At 31.4% G+C, this 13,545-nt stretch overlaps 2 protein-coding genes across 2 annotated transcripts in view; both read right to left on the bottom strand.

Moving 5' to 3' along the window:
• Positions 1 to 5,521, bottom strand: part of LOC119667597 (cubilin homolog) — an 11,529-nt gene extending 6,008 nt beyond the window's left edge. Inside the window, exons 1-6 of the mRNA XM_038076901.1 lie at positions 4,988 to 5,521; positions 2,322 to 2,425; positions 1,577 to 1,952; positions 1,267 to 1,503; positions 133 to 1,206; positions 7 to 69 (exon numbers count right to left, since the gene is read on the bottom strand). Coding sequence (XP_037932829.1) covers positions 7 to 69; positions 133 to 1,206; positions 1,267 to 1,503; positions 1,577 to 1,952; positions 2,322 to 2,425; positions 4,988 to 5,521 — 2,388 coding nt within the window. The remainder of the gene's footprint in view (positions 1 to 6; positions 70 to 132; positions 1,207 to 1,266; positions 1,504 to 1,576; positions 1,953 to 2,321; positions 2,426 to 4,987) is intronic.
• A 4,525-nt stretch (positions 5,522 to 10,046) lies between these two features.
• LOC119667596 (cubilin homolog) overlaps positions 10,047 to 13,545 on the bottom strand; it is a 4,100-nt gene continuing 601 nt past the window's right edge. Inside the window, exons 2-7 of the mRNA XM_038076899.1 lie at positions 13,356 to 13,535; positions 11,110 to 11,248; positions 10,843 to 11,012; positions 10,496 to 10,787; positions 10,189 to 10,439; positions 10,047 to 10,073 (exon numbers count right to left, since the gene is read on the bottom strand). Of these exons, the coding sequence (XP_037932827.1) occupies positions 10,047 to 10,073; positions 10,189 to 10,439; positions 10,496 to 10,787; positions 10,843 to 11,012; positions 11,110 to 11,248; positions 13,356 to 13,535 (1,059 nt within the window). The remainder of the gene's footprint in view (positions 10,074 to 10,188; positions 10,440 to 10,495; positions 10,788 to 10,842; positions 11,013 to 11,109; positions 11,249 to 13,355; positions 13,536 to 13,545) is intronic.

Raw genomic sequence — 13,545 nt, 5'->3', positions numbered from 1 at the left:
ACTCACTGACTTGAAATCACCACATATTCGTTTCTCCAATGGATATTCGTCAGTTTTTCCATTAAAAATCTAAGAATTTATACATGTCTAATGTAACTGCTAATATATGTATTATATATATTATTGACTTACTTCAACTTTTTGCAAATCACAATCATCGCTATCCAATAAATTATAATTTAAAATTTCTAGTTTTATTTTAGTACCTGGGGGCTGCTGTATTAGATAAAGACAAATTTCTGCATTTATGTGGCCGCCGATGGTAGCTCTTGGCTCAGTGAAAATTCCACCACAGTTCGGTGAACTTGGTATCACCTCATAATGTAATTGAAATGAACTGTCTTCTCGAAAAGCATCTGTGTGGAAATGTATGCTAATTATATTTGAAGATGTATAGAAAGGAGCAGGTTTTTCAGACTCGCAGAAAGTTTTCACGAGGCGATCTGAGTCGTAAATCTTTAGCGTATCTTGTGTACAATTAGAATCACCACCAAGATTAATTTCATAAAAGCGCAATACAAATCGATAACCAAAACTCGCTTCCAACTCCCATTCACATTCACGGTTAATAGGTGTCTTTCCGGGATAGCCTGGAGACTTTATTACATCGCTGTTACCCATACCCAATTCAAATTGACCACCACATGTGTGAGGCTGTGATACCCACGAAAATTTAAAGCCAGTTGAAGTAGTTTCATTATCCGTACGAAACCAAAAAAATACTTCTTGATGAGAAGTTATAATGGTACCGCCGCGAGGCAAATCGCTTCCACAGAAGCGTCCCACAAGCTGCGCACTGAGTGAACGACCATCGTGTATTTGCAGAAAATCTTTGCTGCAGTCAAGCGACGTTTGCAAATCAAATTTACTGAAAGTTATATTGAGAATTTTATTAGTTGTGGTACGTATGATCCATGCGCAACGTTCTCTATTTTCGTAGTTACCACCCTCTGGTGGATAGATCACTTCTCCTGTTTCTTGTCTCAAAACGGAACCGCAAATTTCACGTTGTATTTCACAGTTTTTTCCTGTAGTGCCACGTTGACATGCACAACGATACTTATTTTTCGGAGCCAACTTACAACTACCACCATTTGAACATGGATTTGGATGGCATGCGTCATTTTTTTCACATGTAGCACCCATATAGCCTTCAGGACATATACAACGCGTGCCCTCACCATTCACTTCACATGTTCCGTTATTCTACAAAATATAAACAAATTCAACATTGTGACTTATAACAGATCTGTGGAATATACTTGCCTTACATTCATGATTCTCACATGGATGTGTGGCTTTTTCCGATTTACAACCATTTTCCCCAAAACCGTGACCAGACAAACCGACTGGACAAGTGCAAACCACTGTATCCGATATATACTCACATTTTGCTTTAGGATGACAAATATTTTCTGAACTACAATCATTGGAAGGAGCCGGTATACAAATATGACCATCACCCAACCAACCTTCTGGACAATTGCCACAGTGATATGATCCCTAATAGTAAAGACATGAAATTCATCGTCAATTCAAAAAAATGAAATTGATTTCTCTATTTATTTTATAGTACCTCAGTATTTATACAGTTTACTTTCGGTATTAAACTGCAACCACCGTTATCGATAGCGCACTCATCCACGTCAAGACAAGTAATGCCATTTCCAGTGTATCCATTTGGACATGGACCACATTTAAAACTACCTGGCATATTAATACACTCACTATGGCAAGGATTAGTGTGAAGCTCACATTCGTTAATATCGATTACACATGCTGGAGAAGAATTTGTATATGTCCAGCCAACATCGCAAATGCAAGTGTAGTTATGTATATTATTGGCGCTCACACATGTGCCATGGCCGCAGAGTTCGTCTCCATTATATTTTTCACAAATCATCTCACGAAGACGGCAGTGAATACCAGAAAAACCAGCAGCACACTCACAACTATAATAATAATATTGAAATCAGTTATCAAATGGCAAATATTATTACTGAAAGCTTTTTTTTTCTAAAAAATTGATCATTATTTGGGCGTAGTCTGGGCGAAATCCATAAATCAAAACAATCTCCAAACTACGCCCATGATGGTATTGAAATATCATAGCATTGTATGTAAGGACATATACTTGAAATCAAAGCATTTGACTATCAAATACAATTGAATAATACTAATGTATTATTAGGAATAGATCAGATCATACAACACCAAAACTATAGAAAAAGGAAACTATAATACATTAGCAATCTACGAGTAGTATAGGTATTTTTCATTTTTATAGTTTATAAAATAGTAATGTTAGCGTTGGAACTTACCGATAACTTCCTGGAGTATTAATACATCGTCCATTATTTTGGCATCCTAGATCAGTATTGTTAAATTGAGCACACTCATCAACGTCACTATCACAAGTTTTTCCCTTAAAAAATAAAACGAAGTTGATATAGCTAGATATTTCGAAGCATAATGTACAATCAATTTCTTCAATTCATGTACATCAAATATCAATAGATAGAAACAGTTTAAAGAGAATGAACTTTTAAACATCTATTTTACTATATTTAAATTTTAAAATAGGTATCGTTTTCAAATTCGATCACATCTTCCGAACCCATTTACAATTCCTCTAAATAAGTTAGTACATTTTAGAACAAGTTTCAGAAGACATTAACGTACACTTCGTCGTGATAGTATTATCTATCGCAAGTAAAAAACAGCAGACCTTAAAGAAAGTTTTTAAGACTGTAATGTACTATTAATTTAGTAGTTCCTTTTCTTTGTTTTACTATGGTCGTTAATCATCATATTTCCCGTTGCTAACTTTATTTAAACAACTATTGATGGTGTTCTAAAATCATAATATGGCTGTATATTCTGGTTATAGGTCCAATACTGTACGGTGGCTTACTTGTCTGATGGAAAACACTCTATAAGTAATACAATGTTAATAAACTAAACAGACACCAAAAAGCGCAAGCGTTGAAACTATTAGGAATATAAGAATATATAACATATGTATAATATATACAGAATATATATATAAGAATATATATATAAAAATATATATAAATAAAAATACATAAATAAGTGAGATCAGTTTTAATACTTTATTGAGATTATCATGATCGGATTTGTGGTAGCAAAACGGCATTTGTACTCACTTAGATTGCAGAGAAAACTCCGTCTTCACTAAAACGATTTTACTAATATACTTAAACATTGAAGTATGACAAGATTTCGGTGCAAAACTTATAACTAACACCTCTTGACTGGACATAATTTACATTGAATGACCATAGTTCATAAATGAGTATATCTATATTTTATACATATGTATACAAAGTACTATTTTGGAATGCCCATAGATGAATAACTCAATTAAAATGATGAACCTAATCAGTAAGCAAAGTCTGTCAAAGTATGAGAATATCTGAAGAATAATATTTTTATTTTTATTTAATATTTTTTTTTATTATATTGTGTTCGCACTAAGGTCTTAAATATAATGTTTTGCTAATTAAAAATTTTATGTGTGATGACAATGAATACAATTTGAGTAGAAATAACCTTAAAAGGCAACTTTCAAATCTAAAGAAGTGTTTCAATTATTTATTTATTGATTTTGTCCATGGTTCAAATTTGACTGGATTCAATTCATAACGTTACTTGTAGTGCAATCATTTCATAGGGATAATTAATCTAAAAGTATTTTTAAAGATAACAGATAATAGGTATTTAGTGATACCCAAAACAGCTATATGGTTAGCCCAAGAACTCGCTTGATTAAAATATTTCTTCATAATTTCTTTTAATATGGACATTTTTTCTCAGTGTAAAAGTCTATCTCAAGCAATGATGACTGCGCTAATATGCGGAGGTGAACGACGCACACCTTAACATAACTTGCAAAATGTCAAAAAATAATGTATATACTTATATTCATTAACTATCTTTACATCGAGAAATAAAATTATTTATTCCATTTACGTATTCATATTTTTAAAGATTAAAGTTTTAGCAAAAACACTAGGTGTGCGGAGTAGCTGACCGCACATTTATACGTTGCAAGTGCGTCCGATTTTGTTTAATCACTGCATAGACATGTATGGTTTTGATTACAGACGACACTTTTGTTTGAAAAAAGTTGGTTTGATGTTATGAGAAGTTGTGTTTATTCCAGATTGATATAATACTAAACTTATATATCATTTTTGATTTCAACAGTACATGTAAAAACAACATTGTAGAAAAGCTGCACACATTTTCAGAAAGGCACGCATCGTCACTGATCTCAAAATGTTGAAATGTTGAACTTGATAGAATGTAAGGAATGAAGAGATATCTTTAATATTTTATTTGATAATGTCGAGCTAATATTGGAGTTAACATATGAAAATTATTTCTAACCTTCCTCTTCTTCTTTTGATTGGGAGTAATGACAGATGGTTTAGGAACATAAGTCACTGTAGATATTTAAGAATTTTCTAAGAAAGGGGTTTCAGAGAAGATGTAAATGAATGCTATTATTATATGGATAAATCAATTATATAAAATTGATAAAATTGATGTTTAAATCAACTGCATAAATGCACTTGCTTCTTCAGTTTCCTGCAATATTGTATATTATTTAATTATTTGCAAGGGCCATGACGTACAGACATTGCACGTTCTACAGAGAATTGCATGACAGTCGATATTTCTCTATTTCTCTCATTCTCAATATTTTAATTTATAATTAAAACAACAACAACTTTATATTTGCCGTGACTATAACTCCCTGAATGACATGCTTTTAAACAATTCGATCGATTCGATCTTTTCTATTTTGCACAATTTTAACAAAATAAGAATTTTTATTATTTATCTTGCTTTGTATTAACTACTCAGTGAATTTTTTTTTATTGTATCTGACTCCATACGCCCCCAAAAAACTGTTTAGTTAATATTGAAATATTTTTTGTTATATTTTATTAACACTTACCACCCATCCTTCGGTGCATAAGCAAATGAAATCATTGAATTGATCATAGCAGGAGCCACCATTTTTACATGGAATCGTATTATTGACAGTGCACTCATCTATTCTAGCATCTCTTTCGATCGATTCAATGCGACCGTGTAGTTGTCGGATTTTAAATAAACCGGATCGCAAGTCTCGTCTTAACTTGTTAAACCGTGTTCTATTTACATAATTTCTAAGCCTTCTTTCTAAACCGCGTAAGTCCCGTTTAAAGGCATTTAACTGCTTAGTCAATTCGTCTGTCGAAACCATGCTATTTGCTTCTACCTGTGTATTGTTTTCTTGAAGAGCATTCAAAATTTCCATTAAATTGACATCATTTATATTCAGAGCAGAATTTGGCGATAAAGAAAATACAATATCTTTATCATAAACCGCCTCTAAAATGAGGTTGCCATCATCTTCAATGAATATTTTCGGTTGTTGTTCAAAGTCACACAGTACTAGATTGCAACATAGTCCACACAGAAGGATGACGAAGGAAAATGTATACATATTAATAATAGTAATAATAATATAGTTTTTTCAAACTATTAAAGCTTAATTTTTCAAATTTTTTGCACTCAAATATTATTTTCTTTATAATAAAATCTCTTTCAATCCAAAATCTCTTTCAAGTATTTTAATTATTTTTTACACAAATTTTCCACACAATTGAAGCCTCAACTTAGCAATTTTAAGACCGATTTTAACTGAAACGGAAACCTCAAATGTGGGTGTATTTATACCAAAAGGGGCGTTCAATATTATCAGTTCGGGACGTACGAGGTATTTTTTGACAAAAAATTTGTACTTTTTTTTTAATAAGTGGTACCAAAAATATAATTTTAAATTCAGATAAATAAAAGGTATAAAATCATCTTTATATGTATATGCATGTGCAGGAATATCTTGAAAAATTTGCGTTATCTTGAAATTTTCTTCAACAACACACCATAAAATTACTTAATTCCAAACAGATTGCCTGAAGCTAGAAAACCGTTAACGTCTGTGATTAAATAATATCGACATTAAGTTCTGTTTGCTCAAATACGAACAGACAAGATCAAATGGATTAATGCGAAATCGATAAGGGAGTATGATGAGAGTTATCTATTTTTGTGAATTTACAAACATTAGTTTGAGAAGCTCACATACAATTGATAATAAATATTGGTTTGCTTTTCATTAAATATTAATAGCGGACTTGTGAATTCGTTTGTTCCAACTTAAATTGATTATGACAATTTAAAAAGGCAATCGAGTCATATTTAATCTAATATCGTGTTTATTATACATAAAACTAATTATATCACCGTCATCTAATAGATATATTTACTATACGATGACCTATATGCTATTCGTCGCGTGGAATTATAAATCTACTGACAACTTGGTAATCATTTAAATATATATACTCAAAGTCTATTATAAGAAATATAATCCGATTAAGCATAATCAAATTAAATATTATTATTACAGGGAGCAGCAGCGTATCCATGGAGTAGCGGGAGGTGTTTCAAGGAGATTCTGAAAGAATCTAAGTACTATAAAAATTATACAATTCTTATATATTCTTTTAAAATTACTTTCAAAATTGTTAATTATATAAAATTTAAAAATTTGTGCTCATAGTATTAGAAAACTGTTTTTACTTTATTTAACGAACTTACTTATTTATTTAGCACGAATAACCCCTTCTTAGATTTCAGTCGAACATAACACTATTTATGTTCCGTGCGTATCTGCTTCAGCTTTGTACATCAAATGCGGTTAGTGCTATCTAAACTTGATCACGCCATCGGAGAACAGTCTCCACTTAATTCTTCTTTCTATGGCTACCGTTTAAAGTACTTATTTTGCTGCAATATTTTATTCCATTTCATGACATGTTCAACCCAGTGAAGCTATTGAAATAAAGTCAATGTTTTGATAAAACTTGTATAGTTTGGTTTTCATTCGAATAGGTTTGCCATAACCTACTAAAAGAAAACCCATATCTTTAAAAAAAACTATTTCTAAAACTCAGAATTACTTCATTATTATAGAGATTGTGTCGGGTAAAAAACAAACCGAACCGTTTATGCAGAGGTTTAACTAGCCGGATCCCAGTTTAGTCCTATAATAAGTTTATTTCTTTGGAGCAGTGGAAAGCTGAGACGAGTATGTAAGGATTGAGAAATGTCAATTTCGATTGTTACAGAAATGTCAATTTCAAAACTCGTGGACGATGAATTCGCCAAGGAATATACATTTCTTTGGCGTGGAAAAAATGGATTTGTAATAGAAATGTAAATTTCTACCACACTTGGAGAGGGTTGATGTAATGTGAATTTCGTTAGCCGGGGATGATGTAATTGTGATTGAAAATGGAAATTACTATTACCTTGTAAACGTTAGCCGTGTACATTTAAAATTTCTACTTCTGCTTCTGACACACTCAGCACTTATTAGCACATTCTGGATAACAGCTCGTTGCTTTACTAACTGCCCAGATTGCATATTCGACGAATCTTTTATACTTGAGAAGTGCAATATGCATTATTGTTATATATTTTTTGAAACACCATATTTTTTGAAGAAGTAAATTTTCTGTTTTTATTGTAATGTTGGTGGTTGTTTTTAACAATTGTTTTGACAACAGTAATTCTTTGACTGATCTCCAAACTAATTCCGTATTGGTATTTATGGCAGTCCCAAAGTAGATTGGATCTCTGATAACTTTAGAAGTATCGCAAATTTAAAAATAAAATGAAGTCTTATTTAACGCAAAACCTTATTTTTATTCAGGTTTATTTGCCTGACTGATGTTATTATCACAATTATATCTTTAAATTCAGATTTTTGCGAATTTCGCATTGCCTTGATTCCAGTAACGCAAGCCTCAGAGTTAAGAAAGGATTTCGCCAATTGAATAGGTGCGACTTTTGTATTGAGGGTTCAGATATTTCAAATACTTACCCATATGTCATAGCATTTATTTCATATACAATAGTTGTCCAACTTGAAGATTTTTATTGTTCATTACTGGCAGGTGTTCCACATACTGAACATATGAAAATGCTGAAAATACGGCCTACTGTACGAATTTTTGTTAATATATTAGTACATTACTCAAGTATTAATCCAGGGTTACCATGTAGACATTGTGCGACGACTTGGATTGGGCACAATAAGAATTGTGATAATATCTTTCCATTAGAAGTGATGATTACAATCGTACGAGTATAACTTCCATTCGAACTGAACCATAAAACTCATATTTATATTGTTTTATTGTACTGTTTAAATTGTCTGTTCAGTATAGATGAAACTCTCTTTAATACGAGTTTAATATGATTCGTATTATAATGGACAATTATTCATTCTTATTTATTTTCTTTGAGATTATTTGTGTTGGCATATAACCTATCACTCAACAAGTCGTGTGACTAAGTAAGAAAAATAAATTTTTTCTGCCAAAAATCAATTTTACTCATCAATATAATCTCCTTCAATGGCACTACAATCATTTCAATGCTTCTCTAACTTCTCGATGCCGTGCTTGTAGAAGGATTTCTCTTTTGCCTCAAAATAGGCTTCAGTTTCAGCAATCACTTTTTCATTTGAGATGAATTTCAGCCAGTAGTCGCTTGGGGCGAAATCTGGACTATACGGTGGATGAGGAAGCAATTCGAAGTGTAATTCGTGCAATTTGCCATCGTTTTTATTGACTTGCGACATGGTGCATTGTCTTGGTGAAACAAAATTTTTTTCTTCGCCATATGCAGTCGTTTTTCCATAATTTCTGCTTTCAAACAATACAGTAATGCCGTGTAGTAGTTACTATTGATAGTTTTTCCCTTCTCAAGATAGTCAATGAAGATTATACCATGTGCATCCCAAAGTACTGAAGCCATAACCTTCCCCGATTTGCCTTTGATTGTTGTGCCTTTGGACGCTTCGGACGTGGTTCACCGGCTGCAGTCCACTCAGATGACGATCGTTTTAATTTCGGAATAAAGTGATGGATCCATGTTTCATCCATTGTCACATATCAACGCAAAAAACCTGATTTATTACGTGTAAATATGGCCAAACACTGCTCTGAATCATTAACACGTTGTTGTTTTTGATCGACTGTGAGTAAACGCTTTCTCATGGTCAAATGTTCACTTAAATGGCTATCACTTTTTTTCTGACTAATCGAAATGTCATGAAATTTTACACATGGTCTTTTGAAGTTTGATACTTCATAAACGTCATATGGATTTGACAATGGCGGCGCCATCTGTGTTTCAGCGTTTTAGACGAAATATGAGCATTTTTACAGGCCACTGTGGAGGCTGACAAGCGTTAGTGTTGCTTTAATATATTGGTCATTCGTTGCGAGTTCCAGAAAGAGGCATGCCAATGTGATAATTCTGTTGTTCCCACAGATTCAATATGGGTTGGCACATGGTATAGTGATAACATATTCAATTAACCAAATTTGTAAGGCAAGGTATATGACAAAGCACATATATCAGCTTGCTAATTTAAATGTATTAAGCAGGTATAATGTAAGCGCGGGTAATCCATAAAACTCCTATGAGTGCATTTAGCCTCCAATTCTCAAGGTGTATTGGGTAACAAATAGAGTGATTTAGGTGCATTTACCGTAGCCGTAATGCTAAGATTTTGTGTAAAGGCTTAAAATTCAATTAAAATTCAGAACTTATACAAGTTTGAAGTGCCTAAGAAACCTTGAACATATTTTGTTATGTACTAACTTTGTTACTTACAATAAACAGGAAATAAAATAAAATCAAGTAAACTTTATACAACTTAACAGTCGAGGCCTCTCAAATTTGGCCCATGCGCGTAATTTCATTAATGGCATATTAATGCGATGTTATTAGATCGCCTAATTGCTACTAGCAGGACATCAACGTGTTTTTCTGGAAAAGTCTCATTTTTCCTTCGCAGTTCTCAACTTTATTAGCGCGACTCGGTCACTTTTACTTTGGCTACTGACAAAAAAACACGTTTGTTATTTATGCTTCAACTTACATGTAACTGGTTAAATTGGTATACTACTCTCATCGAGCTAAGTGGTTTGAGTGCCAAATTAGCAAATCTCTGTCAGATTAGATACGATCATAACAATGAATTTTTTTAATTTATTTAAAATTATAAAACATTGTTTAGATTAAACTATATACAAATAATTTTTTTTCAAATTTAGATCGTTCATCATATGTGTAAAAATTTAATGTCCATCCAGATCCATCGAAGTTAGGTGATTTCTTCGAAACAATTGCAATGTGACTACTAGGTATTTTTACAGCATCCCAAGCTCCTGCCCAATTTTGGCCGCATAGAGTTAAAAATACTTCTTCATAACCATTAGGTAAAATTTTATAAATGGTTACATTATCCAGCGGACAATTTACTTTGGATCCCATATCAAAACCTGAAAGATTAAAAATTTAATCAAGATATTAAATAATCGAAAACAAGGAAACAAACTGGAAAAATAAATGCGAATGTAGTTTGGTGAAGGTACTTTTATATCCCATCTACAATTAGAAAAGTTACGATCGTTATCATAATAAGGACTTGATAGTACTCCATCATTGTTGTATATTTCTCCACCACAACCTGCTGGTAACGACCGATTAACTGCTATATACTCAATTTTTATATAACTGAAATGGTCTACATATATTCGTACAGCACTTGTGTTTGTATGTAGAGAACTGTAAGTAAATCTGTCTTGACATGTCTCCAATAATGTTTGATTTGTATGCAAGTCAATAAACTAAAAATTGATAATTGATTAATATTAGACTGTTTACATTAGAAGGTGCTAATACCTTAAGAAAACTGGTGGAGCAGTTATATGTGTTAAAAAATATTGATTGCATGTAGAAACTTATTTTGTAATCATCCGGCACACGTATATCATCCACACACTGTACCTCTTCAAATGTACCCCTATAATAATCGATGTGGTCATTTAATTTAGTGTAGCTGTTGTTACACGCTAAAAAAAGATAATAAAATAATAAAAACTATATAAATATTTGTTAACAAATGTTGTTTAATATTATTAATTTAATATTTTTTAATACATCACTTACTTTGTTGATGTTGAATTGTTATATTGAATCCAGGGTATTCAAAAAATTCGTCACTATGGAAGCTTAGAATAATGGACTTTTCCGAATCATCAATAGGAAGTTTGAAACCAGTTGAATTACCACAATAGTAGGTAGATAACTGCATTAAAAAAATAATTCAAACATTTCAAAACAGATCTTAATTGATTTTATCATTGTAAGTCATTCAGAAAAATTCCTTCTATGGTTTATAAAGTCCTAATAAGTCAGAACGAGTGCAAAAAAGTGCAAAATAACTTGAATGTCTGTAAGGGCTAGAGACAAATGCATAGCGTTTATAATAATTAATAACAAATAAATAACAAATAAAAATCGTGTAAGTGGTTTATTGTGTAATCATTAAGTAATGTCTTTACAAACAGTATGGTATTGAAATTAAAAAACTAAAAATAAAATGTAATTAATTAATTTAATTATTCTACAGCTACTTTATGATTTTGGTCTAATATAACACAGAATGAATTTGTTAATAAACTTTCACAGCAAATTAACAAAACTTCGGAAAAATGCGCGAACATAAAAAAGTCAGTTGCCTTTGGGTACGTTGGCTAATGAACGCTGACCCTGAGCTTCAAATTTGGCAGGGCACAGGTACAATCCCTAGTATTTGCTGTCTTAAAAAATTATTTATGAATAGTTAAATACAAGAATTATTTCTAAGACCACTGATAATGAGTTTTTGGCAAAACAAAACAAAACAGCTGTATGTTCAGTCAAAAATTCAATTAATAAAAACATTAGAAATATAAGAATTTTTGTTGTTGTAGTTCACTACTTTTCACAAAACCTCTGCAATTATTAAAATAAAATTTAAAAACATTGTTGATTTGAAAATTAATATCACATTTATAATGTCAAAGTTACAAATATATTATGGTAAAATATGGCAATAATATTATAATTATTATTATAATTTCGCACTACTGCATGGATTGAGATTTAATTTTACATACTTCCAATTTCCTTTCGAAAGATATTATCATGCAAACAGTTTTAATCATTTTGAATGCTCTTCAAATGAGTGTATCACCTTTTGAGGCAATCTAAGACACTTTCCAGGTATTTTAAGATATTCAGTTTTAATCGTATATATGAGGTCAGATTCCTCTAAATCTCTTTGAATAATTTCCTGCAATCACTTTAAATGATGTTGTGTTTATATACAATTTGTTTATATAACTGCAATGGTTTTGCATTAGTCCAGATTATATATTGAGAAAGACCTATGAATAACTATTAAATACAAACTAAAACAATAACTGAAATCGGCTTTACTTTGTACTCTGTTATTTTGTTCCTGTATTTACAAAAAGTCACTGTCTTATGAGATTTATATAAACCACTACGGTCGAGTAAAAAAATTACTATTTTGTTTTCATTTTTAATAATTTTTTAATCATTAAGAGACCATGATTAATTTAGTGCGGTTGTGATCTCTTAAAGGAACGTTAAAAAGTCTTAAAATTTAAAATTTCTAGAAAACTCTCATTAATCTAAAATATGTTGGTATTTACTATGGTTTTATGTGGATATATAAAAAGTAACTATTTAAGAGCAGACCTTTGATAATGGATATATAGTCAGGTCTTGCCCTATTATCACAGAAGTTTTAAAAACTTATTACAATAGAAAAATAGAAGCATATGCTCCACTAATGCCAAGGAACTACAAACTTTTATAAAAGAGATAGTTGACTTAATGACTGTTTCCCCAATGGTTATAACTGTTTTATACTTAAGATTTGAAACAAAAAATATGATAGAATAGTGAGTTTATAGTGATTGATGATTTGCTTTATAAGAAGTATATCAGACTCAACATCCAAATAATACCATGCATATTCAACGTACTATTTATTACTAATGATTGCACTTCGAAGCGGGATTCTAAATGCTAAACTTCAAGATATGAAGACCACTCTTCTTAAAGTTTTGTCATTCATATGGAACGCAATTAAAAGAAATATTTATAGTACACTTCAGTGAAGAGTAAAGAGTGGTTTGTTTCATATCTTTGTGTGCAGAGGGCAATTGTAGAGATATATGACTTTCTCAGAACTACAGTTGTAGCTTCGGCACATCAGGAATCACATAGTCTGCGATGCTTCGTACAAACTCTTGTTAAAGGAGAATACAACCATTCAATATGCAACTTTTATAATATTAATTAAAAGGTCATTTCAGTAAGTAATTGTGATTCATACTTACATATTCTCCTTGTATATGCAAATAGTCTAAACATTTATTATCCACTTGTGAGGCATTTTGTAAGAGAAACTTGTTGAAGTTTATTACAAAGTTAGATGTTGCTTTAATTTTCCACTTGCAATGTTTATTTGGTGGATAAAGTTCACTAGTATTCTTCAGTGGAAATGCAATATTCAAAATCTAGAAAATT

This window comes from Teleopsis dalmanni, chromosome 1, assembly GCF_002237135.1.
Source record: "Teleopsis dalmanni isolate 2A chromosome 1, ASM223713v2, whole genome shotgun sequence".
Taxonomy (NCBI): domain Eukaryota; kingdom Metazoa; phylum Arthropoda; class Insecta; order Diptera; family Diopsidae; genus Teleopsis; species Teleopsis dalmanni.
This window is presented reverse-complemented; position numbering and strand designations above follow the sequence as displayed.